At 40.0% G+C, this 26,553-nt stretch overlaps 2 protein-coding genes across 3 annotated transcripts in view; one reads left to right on the top strand and one right to left on the bottom strand.

Annotated features, from left to right (window-relative positions):
• The first annotated feature begins 818 nt into the window (after nucleotides 1-818).
• LOC117482312 (ADP-ribosylation factor-binding protein GGA2-like) lies at nucleotides 819-13,580 on the top strand. The gene is made up of 16 exons (XM_034130396.1): nucleotides 819-957; nucleotides 1,754-1,838; nucleotides 3,105-3,180; nucleotides 4,079-4,177; nucleotides 5,723-5,846; nucleotides 6,525-6,625; nucleotides 6,702-6,782; nucleotides 6,872-7,009; nucleotides 8,398-8,611; nucleotides 8,725-8,904; nucleotides 9,277-9,341; nucleotides 9,423-9,535; nucleotides 10,930-11,087; nucleotides 11,219-11,388; nucleotides 12,136-12,246; nucleotides 12,989-13,580. Exons 1-16 carry the CDS (start codon nucleotides 915-917, stop codon nucleotides 13,097-13,099), a joined length of 1,869 nt encoding a protein of 622 aa, XP_033986287.1. The 5' UTR covers nucleotides 819-914; the 3' UTR covers nucleotides 13,100-13,580.
• Nucleotides 13,581-16,493: 2,913 nt separating this feature from the next.
• LOC117481576 (cAMP-specific 3',5'-cyclic phosphodiesterase 4C-like) overlaps nucleotides 16,494-26,553 on the bottom strand; it is a 19,005-nt gene continuing 8,945 nt past the window's right edge. The window contains exons 10-17 of one of the 2 annotated variants that reach the window (XM_034129306.1): nucleotides 23,674-23,772; nucleotides 23,059-23,223; nucleotides 22,567-22,666; nucleotides 22,169-22,323; nucleotides 21,099-21,221; nucleotides 19,399-19,581; nucleotides 16,710-17,435; nucleotides 16,494-16,628 (exon numbers count right to left, since the gene is read on the bottom strand). In XM_034129306.1, coding sequence (XP_033985197.1) covers nucleotides 16,587-16,628; nucleotides 16,710-17,435; nucleotides 19,399-19,581; nucleotides 21,099-21,221; nucleotides 22,169-22,323; nucleotides 22,567-22,666; nucleotides 23,059-23,223; nucleotides 23,674-23,772 — 1,593 coding nt within the window. In that variant the 3' untranslated portion in view covers nucleotides 16,494-16,586. Of the gene's footprint in view, nucleotides 17,436-19,398; nucleotides 19,582-21,098; nucleotides 21,222-22,168; nucleotides 22,324-22,566; nucleotides 22,667-23,058; nucleotides 23,224-23,673; nucleotides 23,773-26,553 lie in introns of both variants that reach the window. The other variant, XM_034129305.1, reaches the window with a different exon arrangement.

The following is a 26,553-nucleotide window of genomic DNA, read 5'->3' as shown; positions in this document are numbered from 1 at the left end:
AACTAGCATCACAGCAGCAAACTGAGTTTCAATGGATGTTTCCTTCTGCACTTTGTTTCTTGAGACAACAGGGCATGTTTGGTTTTTTCTTTGAGGGAAATTGTTTTTTTGAAGCTGTTGTTGGCCTGTGGAAAAATGTAATCATAAGAAATGACTCCGGAAAAGCTGCAGATAGAGCCATAAGAAATGAATGCAACTGATTATTTAATGTTTAATGTTGTTTTTATAGGCAATCATTTAAGCTTTGTTTGTTCCAGGTTTAATATGTGCAATAAGTTCGTTTCAATACGTTTTGCAATAAACATTGAACCAGTCCGGCCCTCCCCTACCCATTTTTTTATTTTGGCCCACTGTGTATTTGAGTTTGACACCCCTGTTACTAAAAAACAGGGGTGTCAAACAAAAATAAATAAACTTAAAATATACATATTTAAAAATAAGTAGACATGTTAATAAATTATTAGATAAGATTGACTTCAATAATCCAAAGCAGCATGTATACAAGGCATTGCACATTATGTGAATATGAAAAATATTAGAAAAAAAAACAACATATAAACATCTCAAAACAGAAAATAAAACATAACTAAAAAGTAAAATATACACTATTAGGGGACAATTACATCTTACTAAATGTAAAAGAATAATATTATTTAAGACAACTATGTACGCTATTTTAATATGTACTGTAGTTTCTTTCTTCCACTGCAGTGTGTGTATGTGTGTGTTTGCGAGTGTGTGTGTGTGCGCGTGTGTGTGTGTAATATAATTTGTGTGTCAGGAGTGTGACGGGGTGTGAGTGTCACATGTCTCTGCAGACAGCCTGCAGTTTGACACCTCCGCTCCCCCAGAAGGACGCACAGCGGCTAGTGAACACCTCAGCACCCGCAGGAGAACCGAGGAGAACCGAAGACATGGCGACCGGAGACAACACGGCAACCTTTGAGTCATGGCTCAGTAAGTAAACGGGAGAAAATAACTCAAATGTGGTGTTTTTCTTAGCTTCTTACTTGTTTATCCAACGTATTTGAACTTTTTAACGCAGCTGTTTACTAACTTGGTTAGTGACGCCAGTTGTACTTATGTTTTCATAATATCGCGATACTTTGGCGAATACATTCTGAATGTGTTCATGTTTTTAACTTTAATTAAATGAGTTTGTGCAGAAAGTATCAGTTTCAGCAGGAAGTTGGTTACGTGCGCGTACCCGACGAGCGCTCTATATATGTATGTGCTCCTGACGTGAACGCGCATTCTGGCAAAACATTTTTATAAAACTTGATGAACTTACTTTTTTATTTCTGTTAAAGTAGGAATACTAGTATGGAAAAATACACAATTAGGAATTAAAGAACTGCATTTAAACATATATTTAAGCTTCTAAGATAAGATCATAATATATAACTAACTACAAATACTCATCAAACCTCATCATTCAGGTTATTTATTAAGCAAAATTAAAATATTACTGGTCTTTTGAAACATCGGTTGAACAAAACAAGCTTAAAAAATGACACAATTTTAACCTTAAACAAATAAATGAAAGGAAAAGTGAATATATTGTTACACTCCACATCTGGAAAATATACTTAGCACACCGTAAAGTATGTATCGTTTCCCTGTTTTTCTGTGTGTTTCACTTCCTCATCAAAGTTGTTTTGCTTGTTGCATGTATTTAATATAGTTGTGGCACATTTTAAACATGTTTTTGGGGGTCGTTTAACCTTTTTCTCTGGTGTCTTTTTGGTTTCAGACCAGGCCACAGACCCCAACAATGAGCAGGACAGATGGGACTGCATCCAGAGCTTCTACCAGCTCGTAGACCAAGAAACTGACGGGTAAACTGAACAAGATTCTCCTTATTTGTACCTACTCCATGTGCTGCATGGGCTAACGTTTTCAAGGAAGGCCTCGTGCTTCTAGAAGTTAACGCAATTTTGGGGTTTGAGAAAGAGTTGCTTCACGTCCATGTTGCCATCACACCTTCTCAGTTTCAAGACTGTGCAAGAGGAAGGAGGAAGTCTGCACCACCTTTTACACTTTTGACCCTTTTAATATAAATGTAACGTTAATTAAAAGCAAGTCTAGTTGCCAATGAGCACTTACTGTAAGTAGGAACTAGGGCTGGGCAATATGACAATATATATATTCCAATATTTACTGTATATACCTGATTTAAGACAAACAGAGTAGGAGAGTGACACACCAAGATGAAGAGAATATTTGGTTATATTATTACCGATCATTTGCACAGTATTTTATTCCATTGTTTTAAATGAAAGACAAACAAAACTGGCAGGAAAGATCGAGTATAATCTTTTATTTGGGGACATATCGCCCACCCCCTCCTTTCGTGGTTCTCATTGTTTGTATCTTATTACAAATAATTTGAGTTTAATTGACAAGAAGTTGACAGGAAAATAAACAGTGTGAGTGTTAACTGGTATCTTCTGCTTTAATTCATTAAACATGCATCAGAAACAGTTATCAACGCCTCAGTAGCTTTAAGCGAGCCATTGGCATCTATAGCAAGAATATACTGTATGTTAAATTCACTTTTCAAGCTTTTTATTCCTATCTATTAGCTTAAAGGTGGGGTAGGTAAGTTTGAGAAACCGGCTCGAGATACACTTTTTGTTATATTCCATGGAATGCTCTTAACATCCCGATAGCAATGAATATCTTAAGTGCTTTGACAAAAAATCCATAAAAAAAGTCATCTGTGGAAGCCGTGGTACTGTAAAAAGCACGACCAATCATTTTAGCCAGCCCGGCTAAAATAACTGGACGGCCTACCTGCCTGTCAGCCTTCCATCTGTGCACAAACTTATCTCGTGCCCTCATTGGTCATGTGCGCGTTCGTGTGTGTTGGAGGAGGGGCTCTGTAAGGAAGTGGCAGATTTTTTCCAGCTGTGTATTTTCAAATTCTAGCGATCTCGAGCTGGTTTCTCCAAATTACCTACCCCACCTTTAACTCAAGCATGGCAATGTGTGGAAGCTATGGGAAAAGTACTTATTTGTTTGTCAGCATAACATGTTCTTTGCTCTCGCTCTACCCAGGCCTTTAAATGTGATTTTAAACCTAATTTTTGTTCCACTTTCAGACCACAGGTAGCCATTCGCCTTCTTGCCCATAAAATCCAGTCGCCACAGGAGAAAGAGTCTCTGCAGGCTCTCACTGTGAGTATCACATGTCTTCATGTTATTCACAGTTTAATTTAATCTATTGTTAAATATCCTGTTTGTTCGTCTGGGAAGTCCCCAGAAGCAGCAAGCCACTACTTTAGCCCTACTTTTTATATTTGAACCATACATGTAATAGTAAGTTACAGGAAATACAATATACATCTAGTGTGGTACAGTATGTGTTCACATGCAGTATGTGTTTTCATTTAATGCAATTCATCACGGGTTACACACGGTCATCTATAAGGTTTACGGACCATTCATTAAGAAACAAAGGCCTTTGTTTTAACACCGGGGGGGGGCGGTCCTGTGGAGAATATCTGTGACTAACTTTTACCACAAGAAGCAAGTGATGAGGGGGATTTAATCTGCATATTGAATCTGCTGTGACAGCTATGGTATGTAATATTCAGTCATGTATACATCAAAGTGTACGTCCGGTAATATTCAGTCATGTATACATCAAAGTGTACGTCCGGTGCCCTTGAGCAAGGCACCGGACACCCCCCTTCCCCCCCACTCCCATTGCTCCCCGGGCGCTGTACAATAGCTGCCCACTGCTCCTAGTACTAGACTCCTTGTACTAGGATGGGTTAAAAGCAGAGGCCAAATTTCACTGTGTGTGCTGTGTGCTCTGCATGTGTGACCATTAAAGAGGGTTTCATCCCTCCCTATTCTATTCTAAGAGATATGCAGGGTAATTCAAAATAAAAGGAAGCTTCATGTCCCGCACGTTATGTGACATTTAAAGGTTAACCGCGAAAACGTGCACTGACAAAAATGTCTTTGTTTTTTCTGTCGTGTCAAAGCTAGGAGACTCTTTTTTCTTTCGTTTTCACTTCTTGAAAAAGCTTCTGTTGATGATGATGTTCCATGATTTGGTGCTTTCCAGGTCCTCGAGACGTGTATGAACAACTGTGGGAAGAGGTTTCACAGCGAGGCCGCCAAGTTTCGCTTTCTGAACGAGCTCATCAAACTGCTGACTCCAAAGGTAATTATGGAGAGACCGGTGTTTCCTGTCTGTGCATTTCAGTTTCATTTTTTTGAGGACAATATCAAATCTTAAATCAAAGGTAATAATATGTGTTTGTTGTTTGGAGTTAATTCAGGCCATATAAAACTAAATAATGTGATTGTTTTAACTTGAGATTCGTGTGTGTGTGCTGCGTTTATTTATATGTATAATAATAATAATAATAATAACCTTAATTTATAAGGCACTTTTCAAAACCTAAGTTAAAAGTGATTCATGCAAGACAGCAAAGAGAAACCAACAAATGGTACAATTAATTAACAAAAACTATGAGTAATGAAATAAACAGTCAAATTCAAAGATTTTTTTTTTTAAAAGTACAAAAACAGTTTTGAGAAGCCGTTTAAAATCCATTGGGAATATAGAAGACGGCATGAATAAATGTAAAGCTAAAGATTCAAACACTAACTTTAATTAAAATTGATAAGTGAAGCAACCACACAAATCCTACACACTATGGCCCAATCCCAAACCACGCGCTACACCCTACCCCTACACACTACCCCTCCGTTTGCGCGGAGGGTCCGCCACATTAAGTGCTGTTCCAAACCAATGAGTGTGGAGCGGTGTGGAGGGGGAGTGGGCTATCAAGCCCTCAAACAGCGAGTCTGCATCGGTGCTGACTTGAGACCGGTCTCTACCTGACCGGAGTCACGCTGTGTGTGTCCGTCAGGAAACACGCTGTTTACAAACAGTTCCAGCAAACATCCGCTGATAAACTGCGATGTTAACAACCTCATGATAACCTCATGTTTTTTTTAACTTAGGATCATACCTGTGTTTAGTCTAGAAAAAGGTAAATGTGTGCATTTTATTATAAAGTTGTGTTATTTACAGATTGTTACAAAAACTAAGAAGCTTATAAAAATCAGGTTTAAAACTAAAAGAGCTTTACAAAAAAGTAACACAATGAAAGATGTTTGGAGTTTTATTTGAGTTATTAATTTACATTTTTTGTCAAAGAGATGCTGATTTGAAACCGTTGTTACATACAGTTACGGCATTTCCTGTTTCTGCCGGAGAGAGGGGAGTTTGTCCCAAAGCTTGTCGCTGTATTTACTCCCTCCATCTGACAGGAGGGAGCCTCGTTGAGCTGCGAGTGTCACTCCGTCACGGAGGGGGAGTGTGTAGGGGTAGGGTGTAGGGCGTGGTTTGGGATTGGGCCTAAATCTTTGATCCATACACTTTATAAACGTTTTGATTTACAGACTCTCCTCTGGTAAACTCATACTAATATTAAAATGATAGTCAATAATGTAAACAAAAGCCTACTGAGCTCTTTCAGTTAAAAACGTAATAGTGAATTAACAAATAATTGAATCTATTAAACAACATAAATATGCATCATATTAATATGTACACAAATATATTGATTAAATAGAAAAGTAATAGAATGATACCGATCAACATGAATAAAAGTTAAAAGGCTAATACATTTTTTTTTAAATGCTCTCTGAGGAACAACAGTGATGTGACTAAAGTGGTGAATGTTTGATTGAGCAGTACTTTGGAGCGTGGACTCCTCAGAAAGTGAAGGACCGAGTGACGGAGATCCTGTACGGCTGGACTCTGTGGCTCAAAGAAGAACCAAAGATCCTCGAGGCCTACGGCATGCTCAAGAAACAAGGTCAGGGTTCAGCATGCACTAGAAAACTCTTTTTGTCATCTGCACTAAGCTACAGTGTAGAAATGGCAATGACAATCTTCTGACCTGAGCTCCTCCAACAATCCAACATATATAATAAAATACACTGAAGTTATTCACTTGATATATTGGCCCGTACATATGTGTTTGTAGTTGTTTTGATTGGATCTACTGTAGGTGTAAAGTGCCAACTCATATTTGATTAAGGGCCTTATCTTTTGCACCACTTCTTATGCAACTTCAAATTCACCTTTTTGTTTGTTTGTTTTGATTCCAACTTCATGAGTAGTCTGGCGATGTACTGAATAGTTCAAAGCTTCATTTATAATGTTGAATCAAACTTTTACACTGATACAGATAAAGATTTGGCTAAATTAATATAAGTAGTAGTAGGTTGTTTCCACAGTTACATTACAGTGTGTTGAATTGTCCAAAACTCTTCAAATGTGTTGCGAAAAAGCAGTTTCTAAAATTGAAATGAATTCAACATTTTGATTTTGTTTAGAGGATTTATTTATTGTTGTTGTTCTAGGTTGATCTTGTAATATAACGTGACATTAGACATTGTATTTCCTTTAAGAAAAGACATCACATGCAGGCCTAGTTGTAAGTTATTTTCCCAATGTTTAATCCATATTACCCTTGATTTTGTTATTTCAGGTATTGTAAAGAAAGACCCCAAACTGCCGGACACATTAATAATGGCGCCTCCGACACAGAGAAATAAAGAGTCCGTTTTTGACCAGGAGGACAAAGCCACGGTGAGTCAGTGTGTTTAATAGCTGATGATGTAACATTAACTTTCATCACACTAAAGCTGTGTTTCTGTGTCCTCAGTTATTAGCCAGACTGTTGAAAAGTGCTCGTCCTGAAGACCTGGAGACGGCCAACAGACTCATTAAGAGCACCATCCAGGAGGTGAGCAGTGCTGCAGCTGATCTGTTCATGCATGCATTTCTGATTGTATGAGTTTGATATTCATTTGTTTTGATGTGTGTGTGTTTTAGGAGCAGGAGAAAGCAGAGAAAGTGACAAAGCGAGAGTCCGCTCTGCAGGATGTGGAGAGCAGCACCAAACAGCTCCGAGTGCTCCTGCAGCAGAACACCATCACCGGAGCGACGCAACAGCCCAGCGACGACATGAAGGTCAGTGCACATCACACACATCACACACATCACACACATCACACACATCACACACATCATACACATCACACACATCATACCAGAGATGGCAAAAGTACACACATCCTTTACTCAAGTAGAAGTACAGATACTCGTGTTTAAAAATACTCTGGTAAAAGTAAAAGTACTGACTAAACTTCTTTACTCAAGTAAAAGTTAAGAAGTATGAGCTTTGAAATGTACTTCAGTAAAAAGTACCCATAACTAGCAGCTGTTTTAAAGAGTACCTGACCTCCCTTTATATTAATAGAACAATAATGTCATTGTTAGCTAATGAATGTTTCCATGCTGAACAACGGCAACATGACAACGTTTTCATTGGTCCCTCTTCTTTAGAGAAGACCAGGAAATGATGGATACACGGATCGTGTTCAAATCAATAGGCACGCAATGACTCTAAATAATAATGATCACGCCATTCAAACTAAAGGAACCAGCCTGTTTGGAAAATGTAAGAAGTATAAAGTACAGGTATTTGTGTAAAAAATGTAAGAGTTAAAAAGTCGTCAGAAAAATAAGTAGTGGAGTGAAGTACTGATGCCAGAAAAATGTACTTAAGTACAGTAACAAAGTATTTGTACTCTACTACTTCCCACCTCTGCTTAATACACATCTTACACAGAGACACAGATATAAAACAGCTGTTCAGGGCAGACCACAAAAGCTAGATTGGTTGTGAGTCCTGGTTCTGTATCGCCCTCTACTGGCTGTTTACTTTGAGAGTTCACACACCAACTTCGCTGAAAATGTAAAACCACAAAACACTGATTTGTGATTTTCTGGTCAAAAGTTGCTTCACTTTTAAATAAAATAAATGCTGTTGTAACAAGAGTTATATGTGACCCTGATAGCAGCGTATTGAATGTCATTCTCTACCTAAGAGTTTTTTAATAAGCTTTATACAGTACACCTGTTATCATATTTAATGAGATCATGACCCTTAAGAAATAAAAAAAGATCCTCAACAAAACCTCAGTGAAGTAATTTATTGATTGAATTATTTAGTATTTTAATATTAAATCAACTTTCTTTAATAAATGTGCCTCAAATTTTTGCAACTTTTTTTGACCACAATAGAAAACAATATATTTATATATCATTTTTTGTCAGATACATTTTTTTTTTTTTAAAATGCTTGAATGATTTAATGTTGAAATGTTTATGGACTAAAATTAAAGTAATTTTTATGTATTAGTCCTACATTGATATAGACTATCAAAATAATATATATAAGAATAATACTGTCTGGGCCCAATAAACCTCCAGATATGTTCTCAGAGACATGTTTCCTCTCACTGTGGAGGATAATGTGTTTGTGTAGAAGTGTAACTCATGATTTGTCGCTGCAGGCCCTGTACGAGCGCTGCGACCGGCTGAGGCCCAGCTTGTTCCGCCTGGCCAGCGAAACGATGGACGAGGACGTAGCTCTGGTGCAGATCCTGGCGGCTAACGACGAGCTAACACTTGTAGTAAACGATTACAAAAACAAAGTGGGGAAGAGAGAGTGTAACGGCGGTAGAGAAAGAAGCAGAAGTGAGGATGAAATGGAGCGGAAAAATAATGGTAGGCCTGATTTGTTCCCCTTTTTTTCCATTGTTTACGTCCCTGTGGATATAAGTTTGACCTTGTGTTTGGCACTGCTTTGTATTTGAACGTGTTTCTTCTTGTTCCTCCAGCTCCAAAGAGTCCCAGAGAGATTAAAAGCTACCACCTCATCGACCTGTCAGCACTGGACTCTCCACAGACGCACAGAAAAGCTGATTCACCGCCATCTTTTGAATCATCTTCTCCCATGTTTCCCTCTTTCCTGGAAAGTAGCTTTAACTCAGACGCTGACCAGGACTTCAATGAGCCAGGTAGACCTGCAGTTTGCTCCTAGTGCAAAATAATGTTATTACTGGCTGTTACTTTTCAAGATTCAAGGCTCTTATTGTCATGTGTACATAGCTACAGTGTAGATATGTCAATGAAAATCTTAGGTCACAGGCTCTTCCAACAGTGCAACACAATAAAACACATACAATAGTTAAAATAGTGCAAGTAATACTGCTTATACACATTCATTTACTTTTATAATGCTGCTTTTTATGTTTTTTACTTTGGATGTGTTCTTATCTCCTATGACGTAACAATGTAAATGTTCCCGCTGTAAGGCAAATAAAGCTTTCTGATTCTGATTGTGAAAGTAATGTCTTATAATGTGATGTTGTTCTGTCCTGTGATTACAGAGTTAAAAAGTAATCGCGTCTCAAAACAAGAGACTTCACGGTCGTACTCTGAAGATCTGCTGCAGGTGAGGCTCCGATGTTACGTTAAAGAGTTTAACTGAGATTTTATTTCGTGTGTTTAACACCGTTAATTCTTATTTTTTCAGCTAAATGGAGAGTTTCAGATGAATCACGCTGAGCAGAACGGAGGCAGAGGCGTCGTTCTGAGAGCTCGTGGATGTGGGGGCAGCAGCGCGACATCGAATGGGACGAATATCTGGTAAAGATGGAGAAAATAAATACACTTTTGGAGACACAGTAATGCTTTGGTTGTCGCGTACTGTGTATATATATATATATATATATATATATATATATATATTGAGAAATACAAAAAGTAAAAAATCTACTGATATAGTTTATACTCTAATCCCAATTGTAATTTCAATAATGTGCTGGTGAATAATTTGTATTTAAATGATTATGGGAGGATAGACAGTGAAAATACTCTGGGTATAAATACGTAAAAATACACAATATGGCACAAAATAAATCCTTCACATAAAATAATGTATAGTAGGACTGTCCAAATCAAGTCAAGACACTAAAAATATAATCCCAGATAACGATGGAAAGTCAAAGATATTGGCCATTCTGTAACATAATTACAACATGTTATACTATTATATTTTTATTTAAAATAATCACCTTTTCAAATGTTAATGTAGGTACTTAGATGTATCCTTATCACGATTCTTTGTGTTGTGTTGTGCATTAATGTTAATACATACATACATACATACAAGTAACTAAGTACATTTACTCAAGTACTGTACTCAATTTTGAGATACTTGTATGAGTATTTCCATTTTATGCTACTTTGTACTTCTACTTCACTACAATTCAGAAGTAAATCGTGTACTTTTACTCCACTACATGTATTTAATACCTTAAATTACTTTACAGATGTGGATGAATGATGTGAAATATAATCAAGTCTTAAATCAGACTTTAGTTCCACCTGGGCGACTGTGGCTGCGAGGGAGTGCGGTCGTCTTTCAACCAGAATGTTGTGGGTTCGATCCCAGCCCATGCACATGTCGATGTGTCCTTGGGCAAGATACTTAACCCTGAGTTGCTCCCGATGGCATGGCCAACGGTGTGTGAATGTGTATGAATGTTAGTTCCTAGAGTAAGGTACACTGCTCTGTATGAATGGGTGTAAATGGGTGAATGACATGTAGCATGTAAAGCGCTTTGAGGAGTCGTAAAGACTGGATAAAGCGCTATATAAGTCCATTTGCCATTTACCTGGAGTAAATTCACAAGCTACCCTGCAGTATACAAAGTCATTAAAACTAGTTGCACCTTTACCAGCTTTGATAACACTTTACTGATCAATCATTATAAAACATATCATATATATTATTCTGAAATGGACCAATCTGCACGACGAGTACATTTGGTACTTTAAGTATATTTTGATGCTAATACTTGTGTACTTTTACTTGAGCAACATTTTGAATGCAGGACTTTTACTTGCAACAGAGTATTCCTACACTCTGGTACTAATACTTAACTTAAGTACACAATCTGAGTACTTCTCTTACCACTGCTCAAATGCCATCTTTGTTATATCCTAAACAAATGTTTGACGATGTCTTCTTTTTTCAGGTCACTCCCTCAACATCAACAATTCACAGAGTCAGGATCACTGTCCGAGAATCAGAAACAACTCAGTGAAATGTCGGGATCTCCAGAAAAAAAGGAGAGCTTGTTGACACCACAACTATTAAAAAACATCTTTGTTCCCGTTCACTCCATCAAACCCAGTGAGTTCATAAGGAGAAATATGTGTTACTCTGTGTGTTACAGTACTGTTTTTTAGTGATTTTGTCTGTTACGTGTTTATTTACTTCTGAATTTACCGTCAAAATCACTGTTATTTTCTTATTTTTTGTAGGTAATCTTGAGCCGATCACTGTGTATGATCATGGCGGCGTCCACGTTTCTCTACATTTTGCCAGAGACTCTCCGCCGGGCTATCCTTGTGTCGGTGTGGTCGTCTCCTCCACCGTGAACACATCTGCCCTCCAAGTTAAAGACTTCCTGTTTCAAGCTGCTGTTCCAAAGGTAAAAAATCTCTTAAAAAAAGGAAATACAATATTAGTTTTTTTTTTTTGTGTGTGAGCGAGTATCATCAATATCAGACAGTGGTACAGATTGTTATTGCAGATTTAAACTTGTAAAACGTTGTGAAAGTTTAAGGTACGTTGTTGTTTCAAAACAACCTTTTGAACATGAGGAGCAAGTGGGAATTCAAGCTCTTTTTGCACCATCTGATTTATGATTGACGTGTTTGAAAAGTCAACATTTCATCAGAAATCTGAATCACATTTATTGCAAAGTATGTTTTTACATAAAAGTAATTCTTCATAAATGTAAAGCAACTCCTGGAAAAGTTAAGAATCACAAAATAGTCTTACCGTGAAATTCATGTTAAAACTAGAGACCATACCCATGATTTAACTCAACTCAACTTTGTTTGTTTTTATACATCCTCTAGATTTAGCTATGACATTTAATTGTACATGTTTCTAATTGTTTGTTTATTGTAGTATTTTCATATTTAGTCTGTTATACTGTTGTGTGTTTGTCTAATTGTAAAATAACCCATGATGATATCAGATTTAATTTATTGCCACTGACGCCCCCTGCTGGAGACACCCACTTCAGATTTTCCATCTCATGAACAATGTGTTATGCACATTCCCACACACACTTTCTTCCTGATCTTTTAGCGGTTTAAGCTGTGCTGACCTGTTTTCCATTAATGAGTTGAATATCCATATAATTGTCAGTTTATTTCTCCTCTCTCAGACCATGTTAGTGAAGCTTCAGCCGGCCTCTGGGACTCACCTCCCTCCGTACAACCCTCTGCTGCCTCCACCTGCCGTCTCTCAGGTCCTCCTGCTGGATAACCCTCAAAAGGTGAGGTAACAGGGCGGTTAAATTACATGAAACCCCCCCCCCAGCATTAGTATAATATGACTAATGACCACACACACACACACACACACACACACACACACACACACACACACACACACACACACCATGTATACATCACTTCAGGGGACATTACATTGACATTACTGAGACTTATCCTAACCTTAACAGTAACCAACACATGCCTAACCCTAATCCTAACCCTTACTAAGTCTTCACCCTAAAATTAATGATTCCCTCCATTATGTCCCCATGAGGGAGGCGAGTCCCCACACGTGACTGTGTAAACAGATGTAGGTCCCCACAAGGATAGTAATGCTAGGACACACACACACACACACGTCTTGTCTCAAAGTTAGATGTGTTGGCACCAAGCATTCAAGAGATATGACATTTTTTATCACTGAATTTTTGTCAAATACTCTCCTTCTATTCTTTGATTTTATGTGATATTGTTATGGTATACTATACTATAACATTTTCATGGCATACTTCATACATCACTATGGTTCAGGGTTGGCCTTGCATCCCTTATGTTCATATATACAATTTTCTTAAACGCAATTTTACACATTTCTTCAACGTCCACTTGGACCGAAAGATGAACTGTTTGGATTTGTGATTTAAAAAAAAGGTCACTGTGACCTCATGAACACAATGTTCATTTGCTGTTGATCATTGATGTGTTCAGTTATCCAACTACATGTCTCCCTCTTCTCTTTAGCGAAAGGTGCGTCTACGCTACAAACTGACAATGACACATGGAGACCAACATCTGAATGAGACCGGGGAGATCGACAACTTTCCTGACTGGACCTCTTTGATCAGACATTGAAAAAACGTTGGATACTCGGATAAAAAAAAAAAAGAGATCAGGATCTGAAGAGTAAAGTGAAAAAAAACTGGACAAAAGTGTGGGAAACTTGTGACAACGCGTACTGAAGTAACCAAAGAAACAAACTAAAAATATCTCTGTATTTTCAGGATTATAAGATAGTGTTTTCTGATACATTAATGCCAAAATCATCTTGGAAGGATAGCAATTACTGAGGTAGCAACTCTTTTTAAAAGATACAAATGTTAAAAGTTCAGGAGATTACTTTCAGTATTTTGCTATTCCTGCATTAAAGTGCAGTTTGATAATAAGGTGTGTATTGAACCAATACTACTGACATGCAGCTGGTTACATGTCTGCACGTACATTATGTTCAAAGCCTTCTCTCAAAGTGCCTTAAGATGGAAGTTGTGTTTTTTAATATGTATTTATTAAGAGTGAGGTTGTCTTAAGGAATAAATGTGTGAGAAAATGTTTTATATTTGCGGGTATTGTTGTGCCTTTTCTTTTGCTTCAGGTTCTTCAAGTGTTAAGAAACATAATGGTACCATTGCACTGACATCATGTTATATACAAGTTGTGTTTTGAGCCCAGAGGAACACATTCGTTGAATCTGAATCATCCATCACTGTCAGAAGTTAAAAACAGGCTGCACTTAAAGTTTGTCAGAATATTTCGGAACGACTTAAAGGCCACCTATTATGCGTAATCCACTTCTTCATGTCTTTTCTACATAAACATGTGTCCCCTCTGTGTAAAGAGATTCTGAAAGTTTATGATGTCATAATGTTTTTTGTCTTGTGTAACCATTAGCCAATCACCAACCAAGGTAACCTCCCCCCACCTTATCACCTGAATCTCCTCCTAGAGCACCATTGTGTTTTTTAAACCAATCATGTCTCAGAGGGGCGTGGCCAGCAGCAGCTCATTAGCATTTAAAGCTACAGACACAGAATCAGCACTTTTCAAACAGGGCTGAAACAGAGGGGATTATCGGATGATGCAATGATCTGTTTGGTGTTTGGAGCCAAACACTTCAGAGACATGATTTGTATAAATCTGAGACCTGTAATATATTGTTGAAAATTAGTACAATAGGGGACCTTTAAAGCCAAAGTGAATATGTATGTTCTTGTGTGCCTAATGTCTGTCAGTGCTACAGTGTTTTACGCTGCCATATGTCGTAAATAAATACAAATTATGTCTGTAAGCAAAACAAATTGAAACTCGGTTTGTTATTGCGTGTGACTGGCAAAGCCGCACACACACTATTATTCTGCATCATCCTATTCTTCATCTCCTGCCTAAAAGTTGAGACCACTACTCGTCCCGGAGCGTTGCTGCGACATGCACAAAAAACTCAAATCAAAACGTGCGGGAGAGAGAAACTCCCTCTGCAGGGAACTTTGTGATTTTAGCCTTTGCAGACCATTTACTTGCACCAAAAACCCATATCACACACTGCAGGTAAACCCCAAAAAGCATGGACCCAGAAAATAAAGCGTTAACAAAAGTCCTTTTTTAAGTCCCATTAGTTTTCAGAGGATAAAAGTTTTCCGGAGAACCTGCAGCTGAAAACACAGGTCAATGAATTTCATTTATCATATTTATTATTTGACATCAGCAGATTAAAATACATGTTTGTTATGTACATATATGTAACAGGGGTGTTAGATAAAGTGCCAAATACCATTTTTACAAAAAACAATAGAAAGAAAAAAGTGATTTGTGGAAGACCATCACACCCATCGTCGTTACCCTGGTCCCACAATGCATTGCTTCAGGTTGAGCGGCCATCTTGTTTGGAGGAAGGCTGAAACGCTCAGTGGTTAGTTTGGCACGGTTCACCCGGGAATCAAACTCACAGTCTGGGATGAAGGGATGAATATAGGGTGTTTTTATTTGTATTTAAAGGGACATTTCACCCCAAAACCCAAGTTTTTCTTCTCAACTGTAGTGCGGTTTCTTCTAGATTGTTTTCATGTAAGTTGCATATTATTTGAGATATAGGCCGTGAAGATGTCTGCCTTCCCTCAAATGTAATAAAACTACAACTATGAACACTTTTATCTTCACATTTATCATTATGTATTTTGTCTTTTTAACTTATTGATTTGTAGTTGTGATGTTTCAGCTTTTGTTACCTTCCTCTTGATGCTAAATTAAATAATATGCAATCGTGCTCTGTCCTTGTCAAATTAACAAATCAATAAATAAAAAACATGACACTTTGCTTGTGACAAACAAGAAATATATTAACAGCAATGTCGCAATTATGTGTGTATTTTAAAGTTTTTAAAGCCTAATCTACCTGTGTGTGTGTGCTACAAATACACATACAATTAGATTACCTTCATAAGCATGGCAATTGTAAAAAACAGAATAATTACTAGTCACTTTTTGCACATGCCCTGTTACTGAACACTGTTAATGATATTGCTGTATATAATTTGCTGTTTGTGTTAGTGCTGCTAATTGTTTGTTTTATGTCAAATGTGTGCCATCTGTTTCCTATATAGGGGAAATGAGGCAGAGATTTCTACAGAGAACTCACACTAAAACAATCTAGATTGATTAACAGCACTACAGGTAAGAGGAAAAACATTGTTGGAATTGTCTTTTTGGGTTGAACTGTCCCTTTAAACATGAACCGACATCATGAACCAACGAACAACAGGTCAGCCTTTTTCCGAAACTGGATTGCAAATGTTTCCACTTGGAAGAAACGCTCCAGGTATTACTCAGAAATCCAGCATTAAGGTTGCTTTAAAGGTTGCTCTGTGAGGAACTGTTTTGTACACCGGAGCCCAGAGGTGTTCTCAGTTCCCGTCACAACGTGGAAAGTTTTTGTATTAAATATATAAGACGACAGACACTTTCCACACGCTTCTTTTTTCTGACAAACTGAGGAAGTTGACATTCTTTAAAACAGTTGTTGGTCGCCGTGTGTGTGTGAGTGTGTGTGTCTTCCTCACAAAGAGACGGTGACAGAGATGATGGGTAGTATATCTGGAGAACAGGCACACACTTATTTGCATGTACGCATTTCAGGGCGTTTTTTTCTTTTTTTTGATACAAAAGGTTGATAAAACAGCCCCCATCCCCCCCCCCCCCATGTATTGTCTTATGATCCCCTCGTGTTGTCCCCTATACGGCAGTGATGGATGTTCCGATACTCGGTGATGAAGACGTGGCGTCGTTCTATCACTACCAGATGATCGAGACGCCGAAACAATCTGAGCCGATCGGGAAGCAGACGCTGCTCTCTGTCCGTCTGCCAGCTGCGGAAATGAGTTTAAGACGTCTGCAGTTCAGCCCTCAGATCAGAAGAGAAGTGTAACTACTCTCCTTCTCCTCCTCCTCCTCCTCCTCCTCCTCTTCCTCCTCCTCCTCCTCCTCATGACAGTCTTACTATTAACCGTCTTTCCAGCTTCATTTTGAATCTCTCACTTTTCATTGACCCTGTTAAATCATGTTTTAGACGCAACTAACTTTCCTCTTCTTCCTCCTTCTCATCCTCAACTGGTGCCTCCTCCTCTACCGCTTCTTCTTCCTCTCCTTCCTCCTCCTCTTCCTCTTTCTCCTCTTCTTCCTCTTCTGTTTCTCCAACCTCCTCCTCCACTTTATCCTCTGTTTCGCCCTCCTCTTCCTCCACCTCCTCTTCCTCCTCAGCTCCTTCCTCTCCCTCTTGTTCTCCATCTACATCTTCATTTCCCCAAGTTTCCTCGCCTCCTCCCTCCTCGTTATTCGCATCCTTATCTCCTGCACCATCCTCTTGTTCTTCTTCAGGATGTTGCCCCTCCTCTTCCTTTTCCTCTAGAGTTTCCTCCTCCTCCTCAGCTGCATTGTGTCCTTCACCTCCTCCGTCTTCTTCACATTCCTCCTCCTCAGTGTCCTTCACCTCCTCTACTTCTTCTGCTTCTCCTTCTCCATTCTCCTCCAGCTCGTCTCCCTCTCTTTCTCCACCCTCCTCATCGTCCTCTTCCTCACTTTGTAACCCGTTGTGTTTGCTGTTGTGATTCTCCTCGTCTTCTTCCTCAGCTCCTTCTTCTTCCTCCTCCTCCTCTGTTCTCTCCTCTGCGTCTCCCGTCCCCCCGTTGCTCCTCAGGTGGATGTGGTTGTGGTTGTTGTGCTCCATGTCCTCCAGGGTGAGTTCGAACTGGAAGCGGTCGATCTGCAGGTGTCGGTCCGGGGGGGGAGAGGGGGATTGGGGCATGGTGCTCAGGTACCACTCCCTGTTCTCCTCCAGAGTGTCCAGCAGCTCCTGAGCGTCCGGGTGCACCAGGTCCGCCCACGTCTCCCACAGCGGGTGCACGATGTAGTCGATGAAACCCACCTGGAGGTGAAGAAATTATAAAGGAAATGATTAGACATTTTGAAAAATAAATTGTTTTAAAGGTCACCTATTGTGCAAAATCCACTTCTTCATGTCTTTTCTACATAAACATGTGTCCCCTCTCTCACTTTTTGTCCTGATCCATTTATATAAAAACCTGTCTGAAAATGAGCTGATCAGATTTTGGACACTTTATGATGTCATAACGATGTTTTGGCTTGTGTACCCATCAGCCAATAACTAGGGATGCTCCGATCGCCAATTTTGGGGCCGATCGCCGATCACCGGAATCAGTATCGGCCGATACCTATCGCCGATCCGATCGAGTGGACGGGGCCTATGGGGATCTTCCATTTAAAGTGATGTTTAAAACTCAGTTACGGCCCGTCCACACGGCGGCGTGCGTTGAAGCTTCAACGCTTCTGCCCATTCACTTTGAATGGGGTGACGTCACGTTTCGCCGAACTGCATTGTGGGAGCGAAGCGTAGATTTGCTCGCGTTGCTCGCGACGAAAGTTGAGCAATGTTCAACTTTTGAAGCTTCGGCGGAAGCGTCAGCCAATCGAATCATATGCCAGTACAAGCTCTAGCCAATCAAACCGCGTGCTTGTGTGTCCGGGGCGGGACATTCATGTGATTGGTTGTTGGTCGAGTTTCGGCCCCCCCCGCCGGCAAGCGACAACGCACGCCGCCGTGTGGACAGGCCGTTAATGGGGCTCATTCACTGGCGCTTCCACAAACAACAACCAACATAATTATTACATTCAAATAGCTAAGTGTGTCAGGTCTAACTCTTAGTGTGTGTTTTGCTCCGCTCACCGGTCCGTCACAGCGGGTGGAGCTAGACACCTTAAAATACTGCCAGACTGGTGAAGCCATTTTGGCGAGCTTGTTTTGCGTCATCATTTTACGTCATGCGATCGGCAGAGAGTGAGTATCGGCCGATATCGATTGGCGGCCGATCGATCGGAGCATCCCTACCAATCACCAACCAAGGTAACCCCCCCCGCACCTTATCACCTGAATCTCCTCCTAGAGCACCATTGAGTTCTTTTTAACCAAATATCTCTCAGAGGGGCGTGGGGAGTGGCTCCTTATTTTCATCTAAAGTAACAGACAGAGAATCAGCACTTTTGAAACAGGGCTGAAACAGAGGGGATTATGGGTAATGCTGCAATGATCTGTTTGGTATTTCAGCCAATCAGAGACAGGTTCTGTATATATCTGAGACCTATAATAAAGTAATGAAAAACAGTATAATAGGTGACCTTTAAGAGAGGATTGATATAAATCTTTTTAAATTTACTACTCTTTTCTCTTTCTGGTTGGATGCAAACTGCATTTCCGTTGTAATGACACTAAAGCTTGAAATATCTCAACTGCCTAATATTTTGTTATGGTTTCAAAAACTGATGTCAATCCTGCCATTGGAGCAGATGTCACACGTGCTGCGAGGAACTCTGGATGAACTTGTTACAGACTGGTCCCCAATTGAACCCTACATGAAGGAAGAATGGTCAAGTGTTATAACTGGGCGTAAATATAACACGATAAGTGCTCACACATGAGTACTAGGTTGCTACTGTTGCTGTTTGTCTGATTTTGTTGTTGTTTGTTGTTATTTTTTGGGGGGTTTTATTATGTTGTGTTGTCCATAATGTTTTTTTGTATTATCTCACCTAAAAATAAAATTAAAAAAAATATATATATTGTGAAAAAAAGAAGAAATATCTCAACAACTTTTGCCTTGACTGCAATTCATTTGAATACAGATATTCAGTACCCCCTAATAATAATTGTAATAATCTTTGTGATTCTTTGACTTTCATTCAAGCGTGATCATGAGGTCCAATGTCAAATGAATGGTTCACGCTTTGAAAACAGGTTCCATTTCATCAATTTGGATTAGTTATATTGACAGCTACACATTTAGCCCGTATGGAAAAGAGGGATAAAGCGTTACCTGGCTCTTCTCCACGGAGGCGGTGTGTTTGTCACACATGGCGCTGATCTCCATGCCTCTCTCCCTCTCCTTGTCTCCCTGTCTGAAGAACTCCTCCATGATCCTCTCGGTCCACTGCCTGTAGAGCGGCAGCGCCTTGGTGGGGTTGCTCAGGTCTGCACAGTGCACCATGTTCCTCAGCACCTGCACACACACAGAACATAGTATTCAATAATATATTCACACACACGGTTGGGAGGGCTGCTTTTAAAATGTTTACCAATACAATGACCTATTACAAATTGAGTAAGTAATCTAATCCACCTAACACAATGTTAACCTGTTAAGCCCGAGAGACCCCGGTACCGGGGCACTGCCGCAACATCTTGCAGGAAACAGTGTCTGAGGGCATGTTCATTTAATAAAACTATGAATGTTTTATATCCATGTAACGGAAAGAAACTCATCTAACTGATCTTTCACCGAAAATCACTCACAAAACCTTATTATTTATCTTTTCACCACATCCAACACATCGTTTCACATCGTGAGGTGACACATAATCGATTGAAACCGACATTACCACTGAATTATACGTATTTGCGACGTTATAAGCAAAAACGGACATCAAAACAGGTGACGCTAGGTAGCTAAAAATGCTAACATTTTTACCTTGGCTCTGTAGTCTCTCCAAAGTGGTCTTCAATGGCATTAAAACGATAAAAACGCTGCTGAAGTTAATCCATAGGTTAATCCAATGTGTCTGTGTCCCTTTGAAATGATTTCTGATTAAAACTGCTTTTCCGTTTCCAGATGTCAAAGCTAGAGATAGGTTCACTCTGATGGAAAATTACATGTGCGAAGCCCCCACCTTTTCTCTTCACAACGTGTGTGGGACTCCCCCTTCGATTCTATTGGCTCTAACGGTCAGAAAGAGGTGTCAACCATCAAAATCGAGCTAGGGAAGCCAGAGATATGGAAAATCCACCCAAATGACCCCAGAAGTGGTTTATTTTTGCTAAATCTCTCTAAAAAGGTCAAATGTCACTTGTTTTGCATCAATCTTGATACAGGGTACTTATTATATGTTGTACTTTGGATTCCTAAAGTTTTTAGTCTACTACCCCATCATCCAAGGGTGGTTTTCACTATAAGTAAAAAATAATTTTTGGAACGGACACTATAATTTACAGTTTTTTACTATGTAAAATCTGAATTTTCTTTAAAATAAAAAACATCTACAGTATATTGATTCTGACTTTTCTACATCCAACTCACAGGTTTATCATTACTTTGAGAAAAAAGATTATTAATTTAACCCTTTTAGAAGGGAAGATATGGTCATTTGTTCTGGGAATGTCATTTTCGAGCCTGAGACCTGAAAAACAGGCTCAGGGCAGTGATATACCTTTTGAACCATTTTGTGAGACTTGTTTTAATAATAATACATTTGATTTGTAAAGCACCTTTCATTGCTAAAAGTAATCCCAAAGTGCTACAAGGGGCATCATAGAACAAAAGAAACACACGTTTAATCCACAGGTGAGGAGCAGCTGCACAGAAAGCCCGATCCCCCCGTTTTGTAATGTGTGTGTGTTTGCAACGTAGTATTAGTTATTCAATACCATTCAATGTATTATGTTACCCCAGCAGTACACACAGTAAAGTAGACAACATCATGCATGAGTGTCTGTGGTGTGTGTGTGAGTACAGACCGTTACCTGTATCCGCTCGTTGTAATGATCCAGCAGCAGCACACCGGAGCTCGTCACCTTCTTCGTCTCCACCATCGTCTTCAGGTCAGCCAGCAGCGTCATGTGTTTGGACATATCTGTGGCCAACACCTAAACACAGAGACAGGAAGACACAATCAGAAGAAAGGAAGCACAAAGATTGAACCTAAAATCTTTAACATATCTGTCCAACAAAACAGTAAAAACAAAGTTGAGTGATGTGAAGTGAGATTAAAATCAGGGACGAAGTTAAGTAGTTCAGTTGCTACCAGACAAAGAGCAACATGAACAAAAATGATTACATTCTGATTACATATGATCATATAAACTTTGTGTTGCATGTGTGAACTAAGAAAGTGTTTCTAAGTGTGCTAAGTGTAAGTAATGCAGACACAACAAGTTATGGACAAACTAGCGTTAAACAGATGAAACCTTTTTCAAAAAGATCAGAACTGAACAAAATTAACTTGTAATGTCTACATTACATTACTTTACATTTGGATGATGGTTTTGTCCAAAGCGACTTACATAAAAACATAAAGATTGAAACTCCGAACAACAAGGAAAGTGCAGATATATTCACTTGAAGAAACTCATACCATAGTAAGTGCTGGTGAATGAGCTACAAGGCCTGAGCTAACTCTGAGTGCTTTTTCTTTACAAGGTACAATCGAAACAGATGGGTTTCTACGTCTAAAATAATATGGCCAGAAAGAATCCAAAACAACAACCCTAAAAAATATAAATAAAGTAGCAGCTTAATGACATAATGTCTAATAAATCTGAAACTATCAAATTATAAAAAATATAAGATTCTCAGCGATGGCAGCCATAAGAAAACCAAATCTACAAAACCAGGGTCAGATAATGGAAAGTTATTTACAAGATTCAAAGGTTTTATTGTCATATGCACAAAGCTACAGTGTAGAAATGGCAATGACATTCTTCTGACCTGAGCTCCTCCAACAATGCAACATATATAATAAATTACAAAAATACAAAATACAAAATAAAAAGTAGTAATGTACATAATGTAAGTTTTTTAGTGTGTGTCTGACCAGGTCGATGACGAGCTTGCGGAGGCTCTGCCGCTGCCTCTTGTTCAGGTTCTGGAAGATGTCGCAGTGCTCCTGGTGCAGCAGCTTGAAGCCCACGGCCAGGTGGTGGTTCTCCAGGACCGACTCGTCGTTATACATGAGGGCCAGCTCCGAGTCTGAGGAAGGAGGGACCAAGGAAGACGTTAAAAAGGAGGTAGTTTGTGCAAATATTTAGACCGTAAATTGCGTAATTTTTTTTACTATAATGTTTTTTGTGTATCTTTCATTTTTTTGTATGCATGCTTCTTAGGTTAAGCTGTCTTTGGCTCTTCTCTGCTGTCACAATGTACATTTCCCGTGTGTGTGTGTGTGTGTGTGCGTGCGTGCGTGCGTGCGTGTGTGTGTGTGTGTGTGCTCACTGGTGTTGATGAGGAACTGATTGGAGACTCCAGGATGGTCGACGTCGTGGATCGCTGCAGCGAACAGAGCGGCCAGGATCTCCAGATCAGTGAAGACGGCCTGAGAGCACAGAAGGATGAAGAGCACAGAAACTTGGATATGATCATCCACTTTTTAAAAGTTTTTATCCAAAGAACGTCCAGTGTTTTCTCTGTTAATTTAGAATAATAGGAATATGAGTAAAAACAGCATTTAAAAAAAAAAAAGCTGAATTGTTTTTGACTTTCTAAGGAGGAACTTCAATGCAGAACTAACAGCGTGTGTTAGTGTGTGTTCGTTAGTCTTTATTTGACTTTTAATCAATTGTATTTAGATATGAAATGGGTACAATTTATACATCTATGTGTCGCGTGTGTGTGTGTGTGTGTGTGTGTGTGTGTGTGTGTGTGTGTGTGTGTGTGTGTGTGTGTGTGTGTGTGTGTGTGTGTGTGTGTGTGTGTGTGTGTACCTACATCTAGAGCAGGTGTGGACAGGAGGACGTGTGTGGACTGAGTGACATCTGCAGCGTGGAGGCTGTTGTGGTACGGTATGTTTCCATGGTAATGGTCCTCCAGGGTCATCACATAAGTGACAAACGTGTCGACGGGGATACGAAACGTCTTCAACAGCTCTCGCTCCTACACACACACACACACACACACACACACACACACACACACACACACACACACACACACACACACACACACACACACACACACACACACACACACACACACACACACACACACACACACACACACACACACACACACACACACACACACACACAAAGGACAATTGTGTCTTGCATTAAGATTTACACAATACAGGATGCTTATATGATAACCTATAAAGTACATCAAATGCCAATAAATGAACAACTGTTGAAGTGCAACATTTGCATTTAAAACTCTCAAATGATAATATCAAAGGGACCACAATTTAATTATGTTTTAACTATAGAAGTGATTTTCTAATTGTAGGCCCTCTTGTAAAGGTAAGTATCTACTATGTACTGTATATTAAAAAACCAGAAAAGCACTTCAGGTGAGAACGGTCCGACAGAAACACACACATTAGTTTACCTGGAAAATGGTGTACATGATGCAGCTGAGGGGTCTGTTGTTGGAGAACTCTGCTAAACTGAAGATGTTAAAACTCCACTTATCCAGATCCTCCAACTCCTGATCAAACAGAAATACATACATATTTTAACAGGGACATTTTTCAGTACTTTTGAAAGCGTCATATTAAGTAACCCTTTCTATATAATTATGCAAATAAATGTAACACTTTAGATTAGCAAACCTTACATCTCTACCCTAACCCTACTCCTCAACCCCCTCTCACTCTTTACTATCAATCTTATAATGTAGTTGCCTTCATTTGTTCATTCTGTTGGTGTTATATTGATAAGTAGTTCAAGTGTGTAAGGGTTGGAGGATATTGTATCGACGTATAGCATTTACAAGTGTGCCTTGTTTGCACTATGTGTGTGTTTTTTTCAGTTTGGGTTTCTCCTACACTGACATCTCATTGAATACGGTTTAAAATAAAATATATTACATTTTGTATGAAGTTCATGTCACACAGGAAACCTCCCACTTTACTCTTAATGGTACGTTAAAAGAGCCTCAGCAGTAAATCGCCAACAGAATAAACGTGCAGGACACACACTTCCTCAACACTAATGGAAGGGACAAACAAGCAAATATTGAAATAAAACAAGAGAAAATTAAAATCTACGGAGCCCTAAAGTCATGAAAGATGATATTATATTAAATGTTATTGTTGTGTGCGAACCAGAACATAAAGTTAGACTGAAGCACTCCTTTGTGCACCAGTCAATCCTCTCAGTAAATACAGAGCTAAATCCCAGATCAAATGCACCCTAAAGGGTCTTTTGTTTTCTCTCAGTGATTGTGATGTTAAATGTTTGTTGTTTGTTTTTCGTGTATTGTGTCTGGATATTTGTTTATGTTGATGTTACACGTGGAGCTGCTGTGATGCAAGTCACATTTCAGACTTGGTCTGACCATTAAAGTAGTGTAGTATCGTATCGTATATTGTCTGTGTTTACAGTCCAACTCTGAGCAGGGATTGATGTGTGCAGCTTGTTTTGGAGTGAGTCAGAGAGAAGGAGTCAGAGAGAAGGAGACAGAGAGAAGGAGACAGAGAGAAGGAGACAGAGAGAAGGAGTCAGAGAGAAGGAGTCAGAGAGAAGGAGTCAGAGAGAAGGAGACAGAGAGAAGGAGACAGAGAGAAGGAGACAGAGAGAATGAGTCAGAGAGAAGGAGACAGAGAGAAGGAGTCAGAGAGAAGGAGACAGAGAGAAGGAGTCAGAGAGAAGGAGACAGAGAGAAGGAGACAGAGAGACAGAGAGAAGGAGTCAGAGAGAAGGAGACAGAGAGAAGGAGACAGAGAGACAGAGAGAAGGAGTCAGAGAGAAGGAGTCAGAGAGACAGAGAGAAGGAGTCAGAGAGAAGGAGACAGAGAGAAGGAGTCAGAGAGAGGAGACAGAGAGAAGGAGACAGAGAGATGGTCAGAGAGAGAGACAGAGAGAAGAGCGACGAGAGCAAGAGAGAAGGAGTCAGAGAGAAGGAGACAGAGAGCAGGAGACAGAGAGAAGGGAGACAGAGAGAATGAGTCAGAGAGAAGGAGACAGAGAGAGGAGTCAGAGAGAAGGAGACAGAGAGAAGGAGTCAGAGAGAAGGAGACAGAGAGAAGGAGACAGAGACAGAGAGAAGGAGTCAGAGAGAAGGAGTCAGAGAGACAGAGAGAAGGAGACAGAGAGAAGGAGACAGAGAGACAGAGAGGAGTCAGAGAGAAGGAGTCAGAGAGACAGAGAGAAGGAGGTCAGAGAGAAGGACAGAGAGAAGGAGACAGAGAGAAGAGACAGAGAGAAGGAGTCCGAGAGAAGGAGTCAGAGAGAGGAGTCAGAGGAAGGAGACAGAGAGAAGGAGACAGAGAGAAGGAGACAGAGAGAATGATCAGAGGAGAGGAGACAGAGAGAAGGAGTCAGAGAGAAGGAGACAGAGAGAGGAGTCAGAGAGAAGGAGACAGAGAGAAGGAGACAGAGAGAAGGAGACAGAGAGAATGCGTCAGAGAGAAGGAGACAGAGAGAAGGAGTCAGAGAGAAGGAGACAGAGAGAAGGAGTCAGAGAGAAGGAGACAGAGAGAAGGAGACAGAGAGACAGAGAGAAGGAGTCAGAGAGAAGGAGTCAGAGAGACAGAGAGAAGGAGTCAGAGAGAAGGAGACAGAGAAAAGGAGTCAGAGAGAAGGAGACAGAGAGAAGGAGTCAGAGAGACAGAGAGAAGGAGTCAGAGAGAAGGAGTCAGAGAGAAGCGACAGAGAGAAGGAGACAGAGAGACAGAGAGAAGGACCAGAGGAGAAGGGTCAGAGAGACAGAGAGAGGAGTCAGAGGAAGGAGACAGAGAGAAGGAGTCAGAGAGAAGGAGACAGAGAGAAGGAGCAGAGAGAAGGAGTCAGAGAGAAGGAGTCAGAGAGAAGGAGTCAGAGAGAAGGAGTCAGAGAGAAGGAGTCAGAGAGAGAAGGAGTCAGAGAGAAGGAGTCAGAGAGAAGGAGACAGAGAGAAGGAGTCAGAGAGAAGGAGACAGAGAGAAGGAGTCAGAGAGAAGGAGAGAGAGAAGGAGTCAGAGAGAAGGAGACAGAGAGAAGGAGACAGAGAGACAGAGAGAAGGAGTCAGAGAGAAGGAGTCAGAGAGACAGAGAGAAGGAGTCAGAGAGAAGGAGACAGAGAGAAGGAGTCAGAGAGACAGAGAGAAGGAGAGAGAAGAGAAGGAGTCAGAGAGACAGAGAGAAGGAGTCAGAGAGAAGGAGACAGAGAGAAGGAGACAGAGAGAAGGAGACAGAGAGAAGGAGTCAGAGAGAAGGAGTCAGAGAGAAGGAGACAGAGAGAAGGAGACAGAGAGACAGAGAGAAGGAGTCAGAGAGAAGGAGTCAG

The sequence above is a fragment of the Trematomus bernacchii genome, unplaced genomic scaffold, assembly GCF_902827165.1.
Source record: "Trematomus bernacchii unplaced genomic scaffold, fTreBer1.1, whole genome shotgun sequence".
Lineage (NCBI taxonomy): Eukaryota > Metazoa > Chordata > Actinopteri > Perciformes > Nototheniidae > Trematomus > Trematomus bernacchii.
Note: the sequence above shows the minus strand (reverse complement) of the source record. Positions and strands in the feature narration are given on the sequence as shown.